At 54.3% G+C, this 17,709-nt stretch overlaps 1 protein-coding gene across 3 annotated transcripts in view; it reads right to left on the reverse strand.

Annotated features, from left to right (window-relative positions):
- Positions 1-17,709, reverse strand: part of NDUFA10 (NADH:ubiquinone oxidoreductase subunit A10) — a 116,932-nt gene that overhangs the window by 18,025 nt on the left and 81,198 nt on the right. The window contains exon 10 of one of the 3 annotated variants that reach the window (XM_045867610.2): positions 5,527-6,037. The exons of 1 other annotated variant lie outside the window; for it this stretch is intronic. In XM_045867610.2, the coding sequence (XP_045723566.1) occupies positions 5,786-6,037 (252 nt within the window). In that variant the 3' untranslated portion in view covers positions 5,527-5,785. Of the gene's footprint in view, positions 1-5,526; positions 6,038-13,079; positions 13,353-17,709 lie in introns of those variants that run through there. One more of the 3 variants, XM_064587387.1, reaches the window with a different exon arrangement.

The raw sequence follows: 17,709 nt of genomic DNA on the forward strand, positions 1-17,709 counted from the left end.
AACATTCCAAAGAAAACTAGACAGACTATATTAATATAACACAATAAAGATTTTTAGGGCACAGAAAATTATCAGTGGAAAAGAGAAACATTTCATAATCATAACTTCAGTTAAATCATTAAAAGGAGAGAAAAATCTTAAATATATCTAATAACAAAGCTTTTAAATTAATAAAACAAAAACTGTTCAAACTGAAAGGAAAACAGACAAATCCACCATGTCAGTCTGAGACTTCAACACTCCTCTCCCAATAATTAATAGAACAATCATGACAGCACTCCAGCTGGCCTTAAGGTTTAACTTGCTTTGAATTAATACACTCCTTGCTTGCTGACCTAAGGCCCTTAATCTGTAATAGAACTAAGTTACTTTCTTTGAGATTTGCCGACCACTGGCTTTGGGGAATAAAGGACCAGAGCATCCCCAGGCCACAGAGGCCAGCAGGTCTGTTGAAGCCCCCTTAGTTTTCTGATTAGCTCATGAATCTTTCAGCAATTTTTCTTTTCTATTTTAAGTTCACACAAATGACTTTACTGACCTTGCTTTGCACATCTGTAGACCTTGCCCTCCTTTGCAGAAAGAATAGAGTACTCTTACACAACCACCCCTAGGCACCAAGGAACCAGAACTTCTTGCACAACCTCCAAGCACAGAGATAACTCTGTAGTTGGCATCATCAAGTCTGCATGTAATCAAGAAATGTCACAGACAACTGCACTCCCTTAACTGATTAAGCCCCTTTAAAAATCTCTGGGCCAGGCTGAAACCTGGGAGTTGGCCTTTGGACAAGAGGTTACTTTCTCCCCAGGTGGCTGACCTCCTGAACAAAGCTCATATTCCCTTCCAGTCAAGCTCATCTATTGAGTATTGGCCTTTCAAGTGACAGGCAGCTGAACTTGGCTTTTGGTAACACAAGTACACTGAAAATCAGTAAGGATAAAAAGACCTGAATAAACATATAAACGAATATTACTTATCTGACACTTACAGAACACTCCACCCAATAAAGCAGCATACATATTGCTTTTATTGCGCATGGAATATTTATCTAGATAGGCCATTAAAATTCCCCAATATTGTAAAAAATATTCAAATCATACAAGTATGATTTCTGATCACAACAGACTTAAACCAGAACTCTACACCCTCCCCCCCAAAAATCTGAAAAATCCCCAAATATTTGGAATAGAGCACAAACTTTTAAGTAGCCACTGGGTCAAAGAAAAAGATCATAAGGAAAATTAGAAAATATCATGAACTGGATAAAAATGAAAACATAAAATATCAACATTTATAGAGTACAGCTGAAGCAGTGATTAGAGGGAAATTTGTAGCATTAAATGTATATATTAGTAAAGATGAATGGCTCTCAATGATCAAAGCTTCCATTCTGAAGAGCTTCTAAAAGAGCAAAATTAATCCCAAAGAAGCATAGGAGGAAAATAAAGATAAAATCAGCAATCCATGCAATCAACAAAAATATAACAAAAATGGAGACAATAAATAAATCAAAAAGTTGATGAAAATATGAATAAATATGGTAAACATCTATTCAGATTATCTGGGGAAAAAAGGGAAGTTTATATAAGGAATGAATGAAAAGACATCACTACAGACTCTACAGACATTGAAATGAATACTATGAACAACTTTATGCCAATATATTTGATAACTTGGAGGAAATGGGAAAAATTCTTGAAAGACACAAACTACCAAAGCTTACTCAAGAAGAAATATATAATACCAATAGTCTTATATCTCAATTTGATGAGAACTTCCTTCCCTCCTTCCATGTCTTAATCCTGCAGGCTTCAGGAAGGCCACGTGTGGTGTCCTCCCCTCTGGAGCTGTGGTGTTCTATTTTTTTGCTGGTGTTCCTCTCTGCTTAAGCCACCTGTCCAGAAGTTTTAGCATCTTAGCACCCAGGCCCTGTCCACCTCCTCTTCCTGCCCTGCTGTTCAAGATGCAAAGTCAGGAGTCCTTCATGTTTTGAGAATATTCTCCTAACCTTGAGGGAAAGAGAGGTGTGTTTAAAAGATCACCTTTGGACAAACCCACAGGTTCTAGAAACTCACACAGCTCTCAAGGCTAATGCTGGCTTCCTCTCTGAAATGGTACCAAAAAGTGCCCGTGTCTCATTCTTAATTTGACTGTAATTAGTCATATGCTTCAGTACTCCCCTATACTTTTGGGAGCTCAGATCCTCTCCCTGGGTAGTCCAGCCCATCAGTGACCCGAAAGTCCTCCTGGGAGGAAGTGATAAGATGGCGAATGTGTCAATCACTCTATGGGGCATCGAACCCTGCAAGTGATTCTGGGTGACTCTTATCCCTTCCCCAGATCCTGCTTTTACACCCTTCAAGTTCCTGCTCAAATGTCTTCTCTCTGCTCCTCTTCTTGAACTGTACCTCCATGTGGTCACCTGTCAATGATTCCATGGTCCCTTGTTGCATGGTATTACTGCCTTGGGATGGTTACAAGAATCTAATATTATATAAAGTACAAACACCACAAGGCACAGCCCTTGGCACATGGTAGGCCCTAACTAGCCCTTATTCACTCCTTCACCAAATGTATCTCATACCCAAGGGTGATGTGGACCTCAGGGGGCTACAATGGGCAGGAGGGAGAAAATAATCTACATGGGATTTACCATGTGTTAATTCAGAGAGGTTTAACCTGTCCCCGCTGCTAACACATGTGTTTCTGGAAGCCATGACATTACCTTAAAAATTTCTATACACCAGCCAAAGAGAAAAGGCTTGATGAATAGTTCTTGGATGTAAAACAAATAGGAGGAAGAGGAAGAGAGGAAATGGAAAAGAAATGCACTTTGAAATGAATTTCATTTGGAAAAAAGTTATCAAAGATGGCAAGAAAAGAGAAAAAAAGATATCCTGTTAACTTTTAAGTAAGGATGAAGAAGTGTTCACTCCACATCAAATGAAAAATAGCCTGGAAAGGGTTACGGGTGCCCGGGGGGTGGGCAGAGCCTCAAGCAGTGTCCTCCCAGCAAGAGCAGTGGGCATCCACTCTGGCCCTTGCCTCCTGCCCCTCTCTGGGCACCATGGGCACCAGCCCTTTCCCACACTGCTCCTGCTACTGCGTTGCCACTTTGGGGGCCATGGATTTCATCCCTTCTGGGTTGCTGACACCTTCTGAGTGGGCACGCCTCATCCTTTCCTTGTCACCCCAGTCACACCTGTCACTGAAGACCAGCCAGCAGCAGAGCAGGGCAATGCTTAAATAAGAGTTCAGGGGAGCACAGAGAGCCTTCTCTCATGACAGTGACAAAATATAATTGATCTGAACAACACCCTGCACAGCTGAAAATCCACATATAACTTCTAACCCCCCGAAACTTAACTTCTAAGAGCCTACTGTTGACCAGAAGCCTTACTGATAACAAACAGTTGATTAATCCATATTTTGTGTGTTGTATGTATTATATACTGTATTCTCACAACACAGTAAGCTACAGAAAAGAAAACATTATTAAGGAAATCATAGGGGACAGAAAATACATTTATAGTCTGTACTGTAAAAAACCCACATATAAGTGGACGTGTGCAGTTCAAATCCATGTTGTTCAAGGGTCAACTGCAACAGTTGAGATGCTGGAATATACCAGGATTTGCAATAAAGTGTTTTCCATCATTTTAAGAGATCATTGAATCATTCATTCATTCAGCAAGCCTGTATCATGCACCTACTGTGTCCCAGACACTGCTGGAGGCTCCAGGACACAGGACCACATGCAGCCCCTGAGGACTGGGCAAATTCTGGCTGGAGGAGGCCTGTCGTCAGCTGAGTGAGTGTGGATTTCCCACCTGGTTCCTATTTAAAAGCCAGTAGCACAGAATAAGGAAGAATAAAGACAAGCGCCTGTGGAACAAGATGCCAACTACCACGTGGATGGCTTGATACATCTTTTGTCCAGACGTGTAGCTGGTGAGTGAGGGAATGGGATACGTGACACGGAGGGGGCATGGTGCTATCAGTCTGGACTGGAAGGTGGACAGGGCAGGGGGTGGGGGCTGGGCCCTGGGAGTCCCAGCAAGCGAGGAGACATTGGAGCCAGGCCGAGCTTAAGACGGTGACCACCCAAAGTGGGGACAGCCCACAGCAGCCAGCTTGATGGTGGCCCAATGTTCAGGCCAAAGGAGGGGTGTTTGCCTCGTCAACACCATGGCCCAGGACACCTGTATGTCCTGGATTCTGTGCTCAAACAGCTCTCCAGCGATGCAGTCAAATGAGCCACATATGAGCCACAAATGAGAGGGCCTTGCTGGCTTGTTCCTTATGTAATAAATACGGTAGTTCCATGATCCTTGAGTTGCAAAAAATGTCATGGTTCTTTCTTGTTTTAAATAAAATTAAATACTGTTTGAAGTTCCCCGTCCCTACTCTTGTGGGTCCAGAAGCACAGGGAGCCCTTGCTCCCATCACACACACACACACACACACACACACACACACACACACACGTAACACATGCCCCACACCCACTGGCAAAGACTCTCCTTGACTGAACTTCACTCAGGCTGCTCTGAGATCTGGTCGTGGTGAAAGGGAGACAGAGATGGACATTCGTGGATCCAGAGCCCCCACGATGTAGGCTGGACGTTGTCGGCCGCCATATTTCTTCTACTGGAAACACTTGGGAAGAACGAAGATGCGTCCAGGGACCAGAGTGACAGGCAGCACAGAAGAGGCAGGGCCAGGGGTCAGCGCCAGAGGCCCTGATCACATGGTACCTGAAGCCACCAACACCGCCTTCAACTTTGCGGTGATGGTGGGGCTCACATCAGTTACGTCACCAAACAGCATGAACGCGCCAAGTCTAAGCAGGGGCCACCTTACACACCGCAGCCCTGAAAACCGCCACCCCCTTTTCCAGGAAGGGGCAGTTGTTTAGAAGCCAAAGCAAAATTCCAACCATTGAATTCTGTCATGATCGAGGGAGGAGTGGGGGTCCTGTTACATGTCGCTCTGCGTCATGTAGTCCAGCTCTGAAAGTGACACGAAGCAAACGCGAAGCACCCGTCTACTGCAAGGACAGAGCACGGGGCCAGCACGCGGGAGGTTGTGTGTGTGCAGGATGGCGGAGTGGGGGAGGCAGAATGCGAGAGGGCATGTTCAGCTGGAGACGCCACCTGAGGTGCTCCATCGGTATTTCTCAAACTAGGTTCCAGAGAACACCACCAAGTCCTATGACGCGGTTCTTGGGATTAGGTTGCCAGAGGCTCCCACCCCAGCAGCAGCTTTGTGGGTGCAGGACAGCCCCTCTGAACTCTCCCAAAACATTACCATGGCTGCCTGTGGCCCCATAGAGGGTCTCGGAGGCCCCAGGAGCAGGAGACAGGGTCTCCAGAGTCAGAAAGAAAACGAAGAACATACCGTCAACTTATCCAAAATTCCAGCCATGAGGGGGTCTTAGTGGGATGATGAAAAGATCCTTCGGTTCAACATGTTTATGGCCACAGTCACACCACACAATCAAACTACTAGAAACCATCAGACCGCTCACTTGGAAAGGGTGAACTTTATGATAAAGCTTTTTAAAAAAGCACATTTCCAGGGTTTATGTCTCCAACTCCACCCACCTCCACCGGGTCTCCCGGGCTACAGGGCGCCATTTTGGTCCTGGGTGCAATGCTTCTGCTGTTCCAGCTGGTCTGTTGTGACCAGTGGGTCCTGGAAGCCTGGGGGGACTCCACAGCGGCCTCCGAACCGTGGAGCGCCAGCGACGTCCCCACTGCTGTGAGTCACGCTGCCCCTGGAGCTAGGCGCCGGGCAGGACACCTGGATTGCTGCTAGGGATAGCCACACAGGTGGTTCTCGCTGGCCTGTTCGTTACTGAGCTCTGACGTGGTTCACAGAGAGACAAACGGGCCCCCGAGTGTCTGGCCGCCTGGAGGGAAGACCCTGCATTCTTGAAAAGCTCCGCTGAATTGGCAACAAACGTGCAGCACCTTCTGGAAGCGTGACAGGGAGCCCAGATCAGAAAGTGGGAAACGAGGCCACCAGCAAGGAACTAGAAAGGAACAAAAGAAGACAAATCTCAACATTCCCAGGAGGATCCCGTCTGAGAAGGCACATCAGAGTCCCCTGAATCAAGGAGCTGCCACCTCAGCCTCCTTGATCCCTCAGGAGACAGGGGGACAGCACAGGGCGGCTCACAGAGATGCTTTGACAGAACACTGCCGTCTCTGGGGAAGCCGGACAATGCTTTCTCGGGAGCCCAGTGACCTTGTTCTGCAACAGCAGGAAGCTCTCACCTGGAGAGAGCAGGGGCCCCTGGGGAACCTCCTGGATGGTGAACCAAAGGAGTCCCGGGGACACACTGAGGTGGCTGAACTAAATACGGAGAACGAATCCAGGCGTGCACTGGATTAGCTCAAGTGGCAGAACAGCCCGTGCCCTTAAAGGTCACACGGGAGGTCACTGCCGTGGGAACGGGGTGCCGCCGACCCGCACACCCTCCTTCCCTCACCCCTGATCCCACGGCAGAGGGACTATCCTTTCCTGGATTCCAGAACAAAGGGGAGGAGGAAAGTGCCTGGGGGTCTCCCCCACCCAGGGCCCTGTAGCGCACATGTCCCCCAGAGGTGCCCAGAGAGGTGTCTACACCAAGCACTGTCCACACAGCCTCAAAGCACAAGTGAGTTGCCTCCAAGTCGTCCCCGTCTTCCAACGAGGCTGCTTCTGAAGATCCAGAACCACAGCGAGACGCTTTCCTCTCTGCTCAAGCAATTCCGACTTTTCTCAGTTTTATCGCCGTGAAGTGATTACTCAGTGTCTCAAACCTCTTAGATTATAATTCTTAGATAATGTTCTACAACTGCAGAGTATTTAAATAACTCTCACATTAGTTTCTTACATTTTATCCTGTTTATAAGTAGTGTAATTACACTATCTTTATTATTGCTAATAAATTCACTAAAATAACCCAGAAACACAGCCAGATTTTTATCTTCTAAAATAAATCCAATTGTTTTTTCTCTTTTGGTTTTATTGCTATTATTAAGTGTCTGTACAATGTCCCAGAGACCTGATAAGATGGTAATTTCAGGGTAGTGTTTTATAAATGTACATTCTACACACGTGGATCTTATTAGTAAATAGTTTCCATCTTATGTGATTTCCAGACAGTGCGAGTAGACTAGTCTCACTGCTGTTCAATACGTCTCTTCTATTGATCTGGAATCTGGGATACGTGGTCTCTCATCTAGAGCAAGTTTGGTTTTCTCTCGTTTGGACTCACTGCTGTGGTTAAGGGACTCTGCGATCCCTCGAAGTGAAGCTGGACAGAATGGGAATTCTGGGGACAGCGATGTGTACGAGGGGCGCCCCGTCCCTTCCCGCGGTTCCGGACCCAAGGACGGTATTTGGGGGCGCCCGGCTCTCAAGGCTGCGAAGAGGAACATGGGTGTGGACCAAGAGATGCATTTGCTCTGCAGGAGACTAACAGGTTCAACTAACAAAATTCAGGTGAAAAAAGTTTGGGAACGCTGTTAGGGCAGATCCCCCTCGCCTTCAGCACTCACGGCTCGAGCGTGTGTGCGGCTGTGGGAGGCCTGCCCCGTGGACGGGCCGCCTCCGCCCTTCGCCCCGAGATCCAGCTCCCGATGAGGATTTTCCTCCACAAGCAGCCCACCCCACCCTTGTTTCCGGGGACCCCCTCCCCCCCGCCCCACTCTGACGCTGATCAGCGTCTCTCGGGACCCGGTGCCCAGAGCACACTTTGGGGGCTCCTGCAGAGGAGATGGGGCCACGGGGGTGTCCAACGGGGACCTGAGCTCAGCCGTGACCCCGAGGGCAGGGGTGGGCTCGCTCTCCTCCAGCCAACCTCCCTGAACCTCCTGCGGGGAAACAGCCCGAACCTCACCATGGGAAGTGCCCCAGGCAGCCCTGAACAGAGGTCATGGGTCAAACCCACCCCTCTTCAGCCAGGCCAGCCTCAGGCAAATTATGAAGGCGACCAAGATTTTGCAGGACCCCCGACCCCCTTCCCTGCTCCCAGGTCTGGTGCTTGGTTTGGAAAGGACCTCAGAGGTCAATGGCATCCTTACCCCGTCCCTGGCCACCTCTGACTTCAGCCACAGCCTGGCCAGCCCCTGTGACAGTGGGAGCTGATGACTGTGGGCAGTTTAGAACTCGGCAGGGCAGGGCCTGGGGACACAGACCACGTGGAAGGCCCGCCTGCACGCTTGACCTTGGGCACCATGGTCCCTGCTCAGCTCAGCTGCCCACCAGCATGGCCATCAGCAGGCCAGGGAGGTCTGGCGGGGGCCGGGGGCCCGATGCGGGGGGTCCAGCTTCACTCCGGCACCTGCAGAGCCCCTGTGTTCTCCCACGCTTGATTTCCTGAGCCTTCAAAGAGTTGAGGGTACGAGGACCGTCCATGGAGGGACATGGAGTCATTCACCCCGGAGTTCCGTGGCCTGCATGGACTGGCGTGGGTGGGGGCTGGGTGGGGTACCGGGTCACCCCTGATGAGGCAGATGAACACCAGCAGGTGTGTGGTGAGGAGGGTCCGCAGTGTTGAGTGAGCAGCCCGGGGGGAGGGGCGGAGGTGGGGGCAGGGCGTATCTCGGGCTCACTGCGCGGGGAGGACACAGGAGCAGCACCATCATGGACGCTCCAGCTGGGAATGAAAGCCAGTCAGGCTCTGCTGTGAACACGCGGAGCTCAGGGCGCCCCCGCCGCCAGCAGCTCTGAGTGTTCCCGGGCCCAGCGTGCCGTCCAGAGGGCCTGCTTCCCCCTCACTCCTGGCCACTGGCAAGTGCAGAGCTCTGCGGGGACCATGGGCTCCCGAACTTGACCTTACCACCCTTTAGGACTGACCGTTCAATTCCCAGGCGTAGTGATCGGGTTTCCAAATACCAAGTCTGGCTTGATTCTGTCTTTTTCACAATGCACAACACGGCTCTCTCTGCTTCTGCTGTGATGGGATAACAGGAACCAGAGTTACCCTCTGGTCTGAACCAACGCAACGCTGGACAAAACAGGAAAGGGCTCTCTCGGAGACGCCGGCCACGAGGAAACGGAGGGCATCACGCCTGCAAACGGAGACAAAGCCGAGCCCCCCCGGGCCCGCTCCCTGTCCGGAGACGAGGTCTAGCTTCGGACCCAGCCTGGAGTCTGGCCAGGCTGATAAGACAGACGCAGGACAGGGGAGCACGGAGCAGGAAACCGATCATTACACGAATGCAAAACCACGCAGCCCCGACGAGGTGACGCGCACAATGATGTCTGGATCCAATGAAAACTCACCAGGCATGCCAAGAAGCAGGCAAGTGTGACCCATTAGGGCAGGAAAAGTCGACTGAAACAGGGTGATGTGACGCAGATGACGGTGTTAGGAGACAGGACACGGAGGCCATCGTCCTAACTTGACCCCGTGCGTTCAAGGAGCCCTTACACAGGGCAGTGGAGAGGCTAAAAGGACCCAAATCAGAGGCATGGACACGAAAAGTGGGTGTCCGCTACGGGAAGTCACTGGATGGGATTAACAGAAGGTTTGACCTTGCAGATGAACTTGAACTTGCTGAACTAGAAGGCAGCATGAGGACCAGCCCGACTGGAGGCCCAAGAGAGTAAAACACTAAACAAAGGAGTTCGGACGGCATGATTCCCCTGACACAAAATCCTTGGACGTGAGAGCACAGAGCCCCCCTGATCTGCAGGGGCTGCTTCTGGCCCCCAGCCGGTGCCCAAGACCAGGGACAGAACCAAACCCTGCAGAGACTGTTCTCCACATACATGCCTGCAGCAAAGTGTAATTTATAAATCAGTGAGAAGTTACAATAACTCGTAACAACAGAACAATTACAAGCATTCACTGTAATTAAAGGTATGTGAATGTGGTCTGTCTCATCTCAAAATTTCTCTTGCCCTGTCCTCACCCCTCTTCCCGTGATGGTACAAGATGACACAATGCCCACGTGGTGCGGGGAGGGGTGGGGGGTGACGTAGGAGCTGCAGGAGGGTCACCTGCTTCCGGACCACAGCTCGGCGTGGGTCACCGAGATGCGGGGACTCCTGCAGTAGATGGTGACAGGTGTCACCATGCAGCTGGGGGTGGCGTGGACGGCCAGGGGCGGGCGGGAGGGACTTCACAGGAGCACGAGGAACTCTGGGGGAGTCGGACAGGTTCGATATCGAGAGAGTGGTGCAGGCTTCACGGGAGTAAACGCACGTCCAACCGACCAAACCGTACCATCGGAAAACACGCAGTGTGTCATATGTTGACTGTAGCTCAATACAGCTGCTAAATATACAAGAGAGAGAAACAGAAAATACCTGAAAGGCGACCCAGAGTCCCATCTGGATGGACTCGTCATCACTGGTTTTCAGTCCCTTCTCTTTGCGGTCTGGTTTTGCTAACCGTGCCACCGTGTGTTTGCATTGCTTTCCATAGCAGTCAGGTGTTGCTGCGTAACAAATAATCCCAGCGTACTTGCTTCGCCAGCCCCAGGCCTGTGGGGCAGCAGTTAGCATGGCACAACCAGGCTGTGTCCCCTTCTGGAGGTCCTGCCTGGGGAGGCTCCTGGCCTGGGGAGGCCGCCCGCACCGCCCGGCTTGGTGGCTCTCAGGCCAGCGGGGTCACTGGCCTCCTGCAGGCCAGCGGGAGCATCCATGCCCTCTGAGTCTGGCTCAGGTGGCTGGGCTGGGCCCGTCCAAGGGATCTCCTTTCGGATTAAGTCCGCAGTGCCCAGCCAGCAACCTGAGTTACACTCACCAAGCCCTGCTTGCCATGTGAAGTGTTCACAGATGGCGCCCACACTCCACGGGGGAAAGTATTCCAGACAGGGGCCCCACACGTGGAAGTCTTGGGGCCCCTAGAATTCTGTCCTCTGTACTTTGGTTAAAAGGTTAAGTTTTCTGTAAGATAAGAGGAAGGTAACCGAGCTGCGGTCTGGCCCAGGGCCTGAGAACCAATGGAACCCTTGAGGCAGAGCTCTGGGGGGAGGCAGGCAGCAGAGGGTCCGCTGACCCACGGAAAGGCCCTCGTGTCCCGGGGAGACACCCCTCCTCAGCCTCCCGTGGCTTGGGGTGTTCGGCACAGGGAGGGCGTGCGTGGCCTGACGCTGGGCCGTTAGCCAGATGGGCAGCTGTGAGCTTCCCCGGGGCCCCGGGAGCACAGAGCCGCCGCCCTCTGGGCCTGGGTCGCCCCAGCACAGCTGCAGGGCTCGGAACAACAGCAAGCTCTCAGGCCTTGCCCTGGACCCTCAAAGCCCAATCCTTCCAAAAGCTGGCCCCTGTCAGCACCTGACGCCACCACTTCGCCATATGCCTGTTTGTTAGGACAGCGCACCGGGAGTGGTCTCCACACGGCAGCCAGGGGACGTCCTTGGAAGCCTCCCCCAGCCCACCCAGAGTGCACCCCTGGCACTGGGCACAGCTGCACCCAGTGCCGGTGGGGAGGGGGTCCCTGAGGGGAAGTGACTCCCTGTGGCCACTCTGTCCCCCTGCTGCCCACGGTCAGTCCCCAGGCCCACGCCAGGAAGAGCGAGCACATCTGGAACCTGGCTCAGCACTCCTTCGTCCCAGAAAAACCAGAAGGGCCAAAAGTGTGGGCCCTGGTGCTTCCCCCACGACCCCCCATTCCAGCCAGACGTGGAACCTGCCGGAGACAAGGCCTCCAAGGGCAGCGAGCCAGCAGTTCTGTTACTTAGTGTGGGGTTCCAGCACTTCCCCTTCATGCTCCGTGACGAGGACCTGCCCGGAGACCCTGAGAGCCGTGCCACCTCCCCCCAGGCTCCCCCACCCTCCCACCTCCGCTGGGTGCCTCCCGGGGCACCCTGTGTCCCAGCAGCACATCTTTGTGGAGAGATGACCTATCAGGTGACATGTGGAGAGGTGTTCACATCACACCTGGACGCTCATGTGTCCACAGTCCAGACAGAGAGGACGTGCTGGCTCTCCCAACAGCCGCCTGGGCCGGGCCGGGCCGGGAGCCTGGGGAGAGCCCCACCCCCCTCGGCAGGGCCCTCCTCACGGCGGTGGGGGTGCCAGGGGGTCGCAGGGTCTGTCCGGCGCTGCGATTCCGGGACGGATGCACTCTGTCCTTGTCTCCGCGGGCCGCGTGTTTTCGAGGCACATTTCTCTCCTTCAGTCTCTCATTTTTTCCTCCCAGAACCAGCAGGGCAAAACTCAGAGGGTGCGGTGGAGACTGTTTCTTTTGGTCGATTGAACATTTTCTTTCCTTGTTCAACATTTTTCAGATTTCTGGAGATTGTTTTCCACCTCTTGATGGTGTCTGGGCCCTGGCCAACAGAAACACCCGCTGCCTGCCACGGCCAAGGGTGGAGTGCAGAAGCAGAGGGCTGAAGTTTCTGTTAAATTTAGCTTCTCTTGGGCAGATTTATCTCCATTAATCATGACCAGGCAGGTCTGACCTCCCTAAACCCAGCCCCCAGGGGGAGTAAGTGCTTCCATCCCAGAGTGCGTTTCCTGGAGTGAATGCCAACACTCTCGCCCCAAACGGCCAAGCAGACGACCGCAAACCAGCAAAAACCAAAGGTAAGGCCCTGCTCACGGGTGCAGGAGCTCACAGTTCTCTGAAGCGCCAGACGGCCGGCTTCCCCATGATCCACGACGGTGACTCTGCCCAGCGATGGGGAGCCCGGCGTCCCACCTGACGCCTGGCCCTGGAGCCCTGTGGTCACTCCGTCACCTGTCACCCCACCAGCCCGAGAGGCCACGACACCTCCTAGCACAGGGTGCTGTTCCCTCCACAGCAAGTCTGGGCACACAGCTGCGTGTGAAACACTTTGGAACTGGAAAGGAAATGAAGTCTGCGGTCTTCGGATCCATACAGTCTGTGTAATGGGTCCCCCTCTTCATAATCATGTCTGTGCTGAAGTTACCACTGACCAAAAGCATGGGGATGGGACGGTGGGGGATGCCCAAGGCCCCAGCAGGTGCGCACTTCTAGCCCCAGCCTCAGGGATGTCCCCGCGTCCTGGCGGCAGGCGCACACCTTCATGGCCTCCTTGGGAAGGACGCAGATAAACAAGGCCTGTGAGAGAGTCCAGGAAGGAAGACCTCCCAGCAGATGCTCAAGGGCAAGCATGGTAATGGCATCAGTGAACTGCGGCTTCTCCCTGGGTTCGTTCATTCAGCCAGTGCCCCTTGATGGCTGGCCGTGACCAGGCACCGTTCATTCCAGCTCTGGGGGGCACAGGGACAAAGCCCCGCCCTTCAGCACCGACCGCCCAGTTTCTCCATTGGGAAAGCCGAGACTGGTATCCAGCACTGGAGAGCAGCTCCATGGGGGACCAAGGTCCTGGCGTTTTCCAGCAGGTGCGAGGCGACTCAAGAGCCTGAGAAGTCCCTGGCGCCTGCAGGATTTAAGCAAAGTTCAGGGTCAACCAGAGGACAGGGCAGTGTGGGCAGGGCTCTGCTGTCCTGGGAGCCTGAGGTCCAGGCCACACGCCTCCAGGCAGAGCTGAGGGATGGAGAGGGGCTGGTCGTGACAACGGCCGACAGAGACGTCCACCTGCAGGGACGCTAACAGGACATGGTGCTCCTGACGGCGCCAGAGCGTGCCCAGTAATCAGACACCAGCTCCCCTCTCTCCAGCACCTTCTCCATGAAACTGCCCCAAGCCTTGGTTTCCTTCGCTGCTAAAGAGGCGGAGAGATGAGAAGGTCCCTCTGACCCTCCCCTCCCAGGCTGTGGCTGCATGTACGACACAGGACACAGATATGACACACATCTAACAGGCAAAGGGGACGCAGTGCCCTCAGTGTGGCATGTGAATCCCCCCAGGGCACCCCCCCTGTGTGACCAGCAGCCCACAGGCCCAGAGCTCTGGGGACTGAGGCCCCCGCCCTCCCTGGGGCGCAGGGCAGGCTGGGCGTGACAAGTGCCCGAGGCAGCTCCTGGTAGGGCGGGTCATGTCTGGCCACCAGCCGGGGCCAGAGTGTCTGAGGGGCAACCATGTACTGCCGCGGGAAGGAGACGACCGCCAGAGGCCGCCAGGCCACGGCCATGTTGAGCTTCTGTGCAGGGACAGGGTCCCCAGAGCGTGGGCTCCACCCCCTGGATGGAAACACCGAAACAGGAGCAGAGTGGATCCCTAACAGCAGGGGTGGGCCTGCACCACGGCGAACTCGTGAATGACCCCCCAAGGTCAGAGACCCCTGTGTCCCAGCCAGCGTGGGCCCTGCTGAGGGAGACTGAAGGCCTGCCGGGGGCCGGCGCTGCGTTCCGAGGTGCCCGCCAGCTCTGGGCAGAGCCGGAAGGCAGCCTGGAGACGGAGGGCGGAGGACTCCCACCCAGGACGTGTCAGGGAGGCCTGGTGTCGCTGCCTGCCGACGGGTCAAGACCACAAGCATGGTGTTAGGAAGGAAGCAAAGCAGGTAACTTGCCATCACTGCAAGAGCTAATTCAGGAAATAACCACTGTCACTGTTAGGAAAGCGATCCTGAACCCAAGATGCCACTCCCTTTGTAGTAGCAGAGTGAAGGCACTTCTGTGCGGGATGGGCGCACTGACCCGGACACGAGACAGTCACCGGAACGTCGGCGAACCCGCAGTGCAAGTCCCCCTGAGAATTACACGGGGGCTGTGCAAGAGACAGCCGGAAAGAAAGCAAGCAGTGACAGGGTCCCATCTGTCAGTCGGGGGAACAAGTGGACGTGTGTTTTACTTCAGATAGTATCCGGTGTCATCGACCATCACACACCGCGGCATTTACATGAAGGCAAACCAGGGGGTCTGTCCCGCGGCCGCCCGTGGCACTCACAAACGGCCCGTGCAGGTATGTTTATAACGTCGGGCCTCACTCGCTGGCACACTGCCACACCGTCCCTGTTGGCTCCAAGGGTGTCTTTAGGGCGGGGCTTATACAGATTCCTAAGCTGGTCCAGAGCACATCGGCGTGGACAGATTTTGTGAAGTTGCCATTTAACGTTTGAAGAAAGCAATAGTGCTCATATGTTGATGGTTGCTTATAAATACATATGCTTAATATCTTTAGAGATCTCCTCCATCCGACACAACATGTGGTGAGGAAAGCCGTTCCTCCACGGTCGGCCCTCATGTGCAGACACTCTGATCAAAAGGCGGCTCTCAGGGATGGTCCCGGATCCCTGGGATTGTGCACAAATGTCTGTGTTGACATTGCTTAGTTGCATCTTCGCATGAATCATAACTCCAGCTACTCAACATTCCCGATAGTCTTTTTTGTGTACCTGTAAAAATAAGGTGGGCCAAGAGAAAACCCCCAAAAAATGCATCGTAATTTGTATTAAATTGTTCACTGTCCAAGTTGGATGTCACACGTTATGACACAGACCTTTCAGATCCAAGCCACCTGCAGGAATAGCTCCTGCATCCATGTCCTCCGCCTGGCTCCAGCACTAAACTTCTCGGCCTACAAAACAAGGTGGGCCAGTTTAGACGTCAGCAGGGCCCAGGATGTGTGTAGATGGTCAAGTGGTTGGAAGGTGCAGGAGAGAGGAGGGGGGATCCCCAGAAATTCAGCTGAGAGGCATCATGTGTCAACGCCAGCGCATTCAGCTCTCCTCCCATTTTGCCACCGTTGGTGTGTCTGCATTCTGTCACAGGACATCCTTCTCCAGTGGCCTGAGTCATCCTGCTTGGTTCCACTAAAAACCACCTTCCTCTAACAGCACCTGTAATCAACATTTTATAGTGTTGGATTTGTGGAAAAGTTAATAGCTAGAAGGAAGGAAAATCCTTCTGTTTTTGTTTTAAAACTAGTCTGAAGCAATTACAAGATTTTATGTTGCACGTGATGTATCAGAGGGGACTTCTGGTTGCACACAACAGTATGACCTGGGACCCTTTAAGCAGAAAAGCAAATTTATGCTGGGCTGCCGGGACATCTTGTAAGGACAGGGCTGGCAGGCGTGGAACCAGAGAAGGGACATGCGTCCTCCCTCATCTGCTTCACACGGGCCAATGGAGCCACACGGTGGACGTGTCCTCAGTTCCACCACCCGCACAAAGTTCAACTTCTTCTCTGCTCTGGTGCACAATTCCAATGGGGGACCAGGATGGTGGCAGAAATCAGACGGCACCGTCGATTAGGGTAATTCCAGGAGGGTTTAATGAAGAGACTAGCTGCTAAGGGAACCACAAGGGACAGTGTGATGCCCCAGGCTGGTAACCGCGGGGTGGCAGGCCCCTAGCCTGAAGGGGCGAGGCAGACATGGGGAGCTGTGACCTCAGGGGGGACACAGCCAGAGACAGGGAACAGGTACCCCGGCTGGTGACCCCCACTCCCCCCCATCTCCGGCAGGGCTTCCCCACGGGCCAAACCCCACGGGGAACCGGAAGGCAGGAGGCAGCCTGACATCGGCTGACATCGGCCACACAGGGCCGCCTCCCACCGCAGAGAGCAGGTGGACCACGCCACGCAGCACCTGTATGAGCCCCGGAAGTACCTGCAAGGAAGACCCTGATTGGCCCAGCTTGGATCATGTGCCCAGCCCTGAGCCAATCGGCTGAGGCCGGGGGAGGAGTCTAGTGTACCAATAAGGCAGCCCCCATGCGCATGCGGACGCAGGGGTGGGGCAGATGGCACCTGCGGAGAGCGCGCCCCCCACGCCTCTCTTGATAACGTCGCAACCACGTCATAACATCAGCCGAAGCACGGGGCCAGCGATCCCCACGCGCGGCGCCCTCGTCCGTTCTGAACACGGCGATGCCCCAATTCAGCGGGTCCCGAGCGTCCTCCATCGGCGCAGCTCTGGGCTCTGCAGGAGCGGAGGGCTGGTCCCAGCAGATCTGGGGTGGGGCGTGCCGAGCGGGGCGGGGGCAGAGCTGGGACCTGGGGCTGAGCCGGGGCGGGGGCCGGTTGCCGGCGTGGAGCCCGGGCGCTGGGCGGCACTTGGAGCCCTGGCTTTGAAGACCCCGGGAGAGGAATCGTGTATCTTGCATGGCTGCCGTGCTGATGAGCCTCCGGGCCGGCGGCCGGCCAGAAGTCCCCGGGATCTGGACCCGGGCTGGGCTCCCTGCTCCGAGGCAGCCTGGAACCCCCCAGCCGTGCAGGAAGGCAGCGGGACGGAGGGCCGCGTGCTGGCGCCGTCCTGGGCATCCCTTAAAACGATGAACGTGGGCTCCTGCGGCCAGAGTGTCATCACTTCATGACATCTGGGCTCCACAGCCTTTCCTAGGCCAGAGATCTCTGCTGCCATCTGTCCTCCCAGGTGTAGGGGGAGGGGAGGGAAGAGCAACCAATCAAAGCCGAGCCTTGCCATCCTACCCCCTATTCTTCCCCTGCCCCTTCCAGCACCCTGAGCCCAGAAGGGTGGTCCCCTGAAGGAGCCACCTCAGACATGCTGCACGTCCCTCTGCTCCCCTCCCCACGGCTGGATTTCCAGAACCAGGAGCTAATGCTGCAGACTAGGAGCTTTGCTCCAGTGAACTCGAACCCCTGGGGATTCCCAGCCCCCAAAGGGATCAGGACCCAATAGGTCCACCTGGGGGGCAGGCGGCCAACATCAGGACCAGAGACTGCCCTCCCCCTCCCTTCTCTCTGCATGTGAACTGGGTGGGCATTTCTCGTGATTTGTTCCTGCTGGCTAGCATTGTTTCAGCATGTGTCAGGGGAGAAGAACGTGGGCCCCTGCAGATCGGGGGAGGGGTCTGTAAAAAGAACAGGAGTCATCCTAAGAAAGCGCGGCTGGCATTTATTCTGCACTCCGTGTGTGCTGGGCGTCTCTG

Source organism: Mirounga angustirostris, unplaced genomic scaffold (genome assembly GCF_029215605.1).
Source record: "Mirounga angustirostris isolate CCGP_5_RB_7025 unplaced genomic scaffold, mMirAng1.0.hap1 SCAF_3, whole genome shotgun sequence".
Taxonomy (NCBI): Eukaryota; Metazoa; Chordata; class Mammalia; order Carnivora; family Phocidae; genus Mirounga; species Mirounga angustirostris.